Source organism: Belonocnema kinseyi, chromosome 3 (genome assembly GCF_010883055.1).
Source record: "Belonocnema kinseyi isolate 2016_QV_RU_SX_M_011 chromosome 3, B_treatae_v1, whole genome shotgun sequence".
In the NCBI taxonomy this organism is placed as follows: Eukaryota; Metazoa; Arthropoda; class Insecta; order Hymenoptera; family Cynipidae; genus Belonocnema; species Belonocnema kinseyi.
The window spans coordinates 122,565,769-122,571,158 of record NC_046659.1 but is presented as its reverse complement, the minus strand read 5'-3'; the positions used below and the strand labels follow the sequence as shown (position 1 = coordinate 122,571,158).

The 5,390-nt window shown below is 26.9% G+C and overlaps 1 protein-coding gene and 1 non-coding gene across 2 annotated transcripts in view; one reads left to right on the top strand and one right to left on the bottom strand.

Annotated features, from left to right (window-relative positions):
- LOC117170014 (signal peptide peptidase-like 3) overlaps positions 1-4,984 on the bottom strand; it is a 26,994-nt gene extending 22,010 nt beyond the window's left edge. Inside the window, exons 1-2 of the mRNA XM_033356529.1 lie at positions 4,867-4,984; positions 4,516-4,783 (exon numbers count right to left, since the gene is read on the bottom strand). Coding sequence (XP_033212420.1) covers positions 4,516-4,783; positions 4,867-4,984 — 386 coding nt within the window. The remainder of the gene's footprint in view (positions 1-4,515; positions 4,784-4,866) is intronic.
- Positions 4,985-5,317: 333 nt separating this feature from the next.
- Trnak-cuu lies at positions 5,318-5,390 on the top strand. Its single transcript has one exon. It is a non-coding gene; the product is annotated as a tRNA-Lys (tRNA).

The following is a 5,390-nucleotide window of genomic DNA, read 5'->3' as shown; positions in this document are numbered from 1 at the left end:
TTTTTGAGGAATTTCATTGGCACCGTCGGAAAGAGGAGATCTTAAGCAATAAAAATATATATGTCTCAATTTTTTCTAGTGTCAAATAGTCTTAGTTATTGGCCGTTGAAAAGCAGTGTACCGGTAGTGGCGTTTTGGCCGTTTAAGGGTTAAGGGAAGATTATAATTTTAAAATACAAGTCGAGATAAAATTATTTTACTCTGAAAGGGTTAGAAGGATTTATTAAAATATCTAAACTTGCCGGATATAAGTTACGTGAATTTATCGCAAAAAAATTTAGAAGGTCATGCAATCGATATAAAAGAAAATTTTCATTTGTACTCTCTGATTTGCATTTTGTACACAATTGTCAATTTATTTAAAGACATTCGGACTATGTATACGAGTTTATTCTGAATCGTAAAAATACTACTATTTATGTGTAAAGTTAAATAAATATTTTTTAATATTTGAAAGTAACTTTATGAAAGAAGTAATTTTTTAATGGTACGCGATTTGAGGGATTTCATAATTAACTAAATAAATATTAATAAAAACATAATTAATTATTTAATGATTGTTTTTACGACTCACTTAAATTTTCAATCAAAAAGGATGAATAACTAAATTTTTACATTTTCCCTGAAACAGAATTTTCTTGATCAGAATTCTTTTGAAAAATTACCTGTTCCAATTTTGGAATTGGAATTCTTTTAGAAAATTTTCAGTTTCAACTCAGAATTTGTTCAAATTAAAAAGTTCCCTGTTCCAACAAAAAATTAATAATTGCAAAAAATTATTCTTTTTTTGAAAAATTAATTTAAAAAGAATATTTAAAAAGTTTTCCAAAAATTTCAAAAAAGAATCTCGAAGATTTTAAGCCAACTTTTTTTATAAAGCAGGATTTTTGAAAAACTGCAGGAAAAAATCGAGGTCACAGATAGTAAAATAATTTTTAAATAATTCTTGTTCTACAAGTTTCTTTGTTTCGGTTGAAAATTGAACTACTTGTTTGTAAACTCAATTATTTTGGTATATAATTGAAATATTTGTTTAGAATAAACAAATATTTCAAACAAATATTTAAAAAAAATTAAAATTAACCTTTTTTTAAATCCACATTTTCTGCTTAAAACTGAAACTGCTTTGTAGAAAATAAGTTATTTTTTGTTGTTGAAATTAATTATTATTTGTTTGAAAAATTAATTATTTTGTTAAAAATTGAACTTTTTAGTTGAAAATTGAACTACTTGTTTGTAAATTTAATTAGTTTGGTTGATAATTTTAATACTTGGTTGGAAATGAACTTTTTTGTTTAAAATTCTTGTTTTTTTTTTGCTTTAAAATGAATATTTTATTTTAAATTCACATTTTATGGTTAAAACTTAAACTGTTTTGTAGAAAATTGGTCTTGTGGTGTTGAAAGTTATTATTGTTTGGTTGAAAAATTAATTATGTTGTTTAAAATTAAACAATTTTGGTAAAAAATTCAACTATTTGGATGTAAATTAAATTATTTTGGTAGAATTTTCAAATATTCGATTAGAAATTAAATTTTTTTAATTCGCTTTTTGTTTGCTTTAAAATAAACACTTTTTTTAATTCGCATCTTCTGGTTAAAACTGAAACTGTTTTATAAAAAATTAGTCTTTTTGTGTTGAAAATTATAATTTGGTTAAAAAATTAATTATTTTATTGAAAATTAAACTATTTGGATAAAAAATTCAACAAGTTGGTTAAAAATTCAAACTGATGTTTGGAAACACAATTATTTTTGTAGATAATTCAAATAATTATTTGGAAATTAACTTTTTTGTTTCAAATTCGTTTTTTCGTTTTCATTAAAATAAAACTTTTTTTTAATCCACATTTTCTGGTTAAAATTGAAACTGCTTTGTTGAAAATTAGTTTTTTTGTTGAAATTTATTATTATTTGGTTGACAAATGAATTATTTTATTGCAAATTTAATTACTTTGGTTGATAATTTTAATAGTTGGTTGAAAATTAACTTTTTTGTTAAAAATTTTCTTTTTTTTGCTTTAAAATGAACCTTTTTTTCCAATTCTCTGGTTAAAACTTAAACTGTTTTGTAGAAAATTAGTCTTTTTCTGTTGAAAATTATTATTTGGTTAAAAAATTAATTATTTTGTTTAAAGTTAAATAATTTTCGTTGAAAATTGAACTATTTGGATGTAAATTGAATTACTTTGGTAGACAATTCAAATCTTTGATTAGAAATTACATTTTTTGTTGAAAATTAGTTTTTTGTTAAACTAACGTTTTCCCGTTACAACTGAAACTTTTTTTAATAGAAAATTAGTCATTTTGGGTTGAAAATTATTATTTGGTTGAAAAATTAATTATTTCGTTGAAATTTGAACTGGTTGGATAGAAAATTCAAAAAGTTGGTTGACAATTGAAACTGATGTTTGTAAACTCAATTATTTTGATAGATAATTCAAATATTTACTTGGAAATTAACATTTTTTTTTGTTAAAAAATCGTTTTTTTCGTTTGAATTCAAATAAACCTTTTTTTTAATCCACATTTTCTGGTTAAAATTAAAGCGGCTTTGTAGAAATTTTTTTCGGTTGAAGTTTATTATTATTTGGTTGCAAAAATATTTTGTTAAAAATTGTACTAATAGGTTAAAAATTGAACTATTCGTTTACAAATTTAATTACATTGGTTGATAATTTTAATAAGAGGTTGAAAATGAACTTTTTTGTTGAAAATAATTTTTTTTTTGCTTTTAAATGAACCTATTTTTAAATTCACATTTTCTGGTTAAAAATGAAACTGTTTCATAGAAAATTAGTCTTTTTGGATTGAAAATTATTATTTGGTTGAAAAATTATTTTGTTAAAAATTGAACTATTTGTTTGCAAATTTAATCACTTTGGCTGATAATTTTAATACTAGGTTTGAAATTAACTTTTTTGTTGAAGATTCGTTTTTTTTTGCTTAAAAATGAATTTTTTTTAAATTTACATTTTCTGGTTGAAACTTGAACTGTTTTGTAGAAACTTAGTCTTTTGTGTTAAAAAATATTCTTATTTGTTTAGAAAAATAATTATTTTGTTAAAAATTGAAAAATTTTAGTTGAGAATTAAACTATTTGGTTGTAATTTCAATTGTTTTGGTAAACAAATTAAAATATTTGATTTGAAATTAAATTTCTTTTTTTAATTTCGTTTTTTTTTTTTAATTAAAAATTAACTTTTTTAAACTAACGTTTTCCCGTTAAAACTTTAACTGTTTTATAGAAAATTAATCTTTTTTGGTTAAAAATTATTATTTGGTTGAAAACTTAATTATTACTTTGAAAATTGAGCAATTTTGGTAGAAAATTCAACTATTGCAGATTCCTGTATAAATAATTTTAGTTTTTTGTACTTATATGTAAAAAATTTTCCACCTTAGAAAGTAATAAAAAATACCTTCTTAGTGTTGTAGTCAGCATATCACTGGAAGGTACTAGGCCACCACATACACCTTTTAAGGTACGGGTCACCACCTATGCAAGAAGTGTATAATTACTGTTTATTACTGCAAAAAATACTATCCAGAGCACATTGCTTCTCGTAAGGTAGGTCAAGGATGCAAAATCAGTCATAAAATTACGCAACTATTATACTGTTTAAAATCTAAGAATACAATTCAATAGTAAATATTTAATCTAAATATCACACTCAAGTTTTACTTTTAAAAAAAATGACTCAGGAAAATAAAAAAATAAGAATTTAAGGAGCAACAGTCTTCAGTATTTCGAAATAAACTAAAATTCCAACTTAAAGATCTCGTACGCGACATTCACACATTTTGTTAAATAAAGAGAAAAAATAATTAGAAAGTGAACTAGACCACTTTCATTCTGTTAACAATGAAAATAAAAATCTTCTATCAATTTTTATCTAAAAGAAATCAATCTCTTTTGCAAACACATACGTTAGATCGTACTTAACCTAAACAATGAAACCTTATTGTTATTAAATAATAAAATACCTGAATACATTTTTGACACAATTATATCTCTAAATCCCAGTTATTTCCAGCATTTTTATGACGATCTCGGAAGTGGTTTAGAGTTTTATGCCAGGGAAAATCGGTCGAAAGTATGGAATGTCAACCGCACTCATGGACGTAACAAAATACCGATTGCTTCACAATTGTTATATTTGCAACTGGAAACAATCGGAAACAGTAGAAATTAAAGCGAAACAATGCAGTTTACATTAGCTCCGAAGAGAAATTCCAGAATGCATTCATGTGTGACATGGAGTCTTTTCGCGACTCGCGAAATCCGCGTAAATCCGAGAAACGAATTCTGCAAACCTTTCTCAAGAAAAGAAACTAATCAGTATCCAGAAATCCCATCTCGGAGTCCGAAAGGGTTAAAATCGTTTGCGAAATAGTAAAGGAGCACCATTTTGGTAAACAGAAAGGTCACGTGACTCGCGGCTGGCCCCTGGCTCGAGAGGCTGCTACTCCCGTTTCCCAATTCACCTCAATTTCACAGATTTTAATAACTCACCTTGGCACTCCGTTTCGGCCCTTCACAGGTCCTTTCATTATCTCATGAATCCGCTTTTGCGTCCGTTCTGATGAAGAGAGGCGGAAAAAAACAGAAAAAAGCAATCCCTCAACATGAGATCGGTCAACTATAAACTGCTTGACAGAGTTGACAGGCGCAGACCTGTAGAAACCTAGCAGACCTGCTCTGCTGCAACTCTCAAGTCCTGACTGGGTGTTCCGCAAAAAATTCCCCTCAGACACTAATTCTGGCAAATTATTAATGTGGGCTTTGATCCCCCAATATTGTTATCGGCTTTTGAGGTTATTTATGTGAATTTGGGGGAAAAGAAAGGATTATTTTGGTCCCAACAATTCTCAGAAATAGGTGACCCAGGAGCGTCCCTATTCGGAGTGAGGCCATTCCAGGAAGTACCCTTCAATAAGATGTGACCCTTTATTTGGAGAACCTTATAGGCTTCAAAAGTCATGAGCTTGTTCTTAATTATTTTTGAGAATGGAATATATTGTTTAATTCATGACGACAAGTTTCGATTGGAAGATTATTTTATGAGAAATAAAGTTTATTTAATTATTTTGTTTAAGGGGTTTCAAAATGTTAGCTACGGCTATGTTTTGTCAAAGATTCATTTTGGAACTGCAAAGTGTACTCGAGAAATTAACAATAGTCTTTGTATCGTTTTTCGAAAGTTAATAATTGAGGATAATTTAGGAAAAGGGAAGAATATTAAGTGAAAAATTGTATTTTAACTGTATTTTATCCACTAAGATCAGTGAGGTATTTATGTAAAGATTTTCTAAGTGCCCGGCTAGCTCAGTCGGTAGAGCATGAGACTCTTAATCTCAGGGTCGTGGGTTCGAGCCCCACGTTGGGCG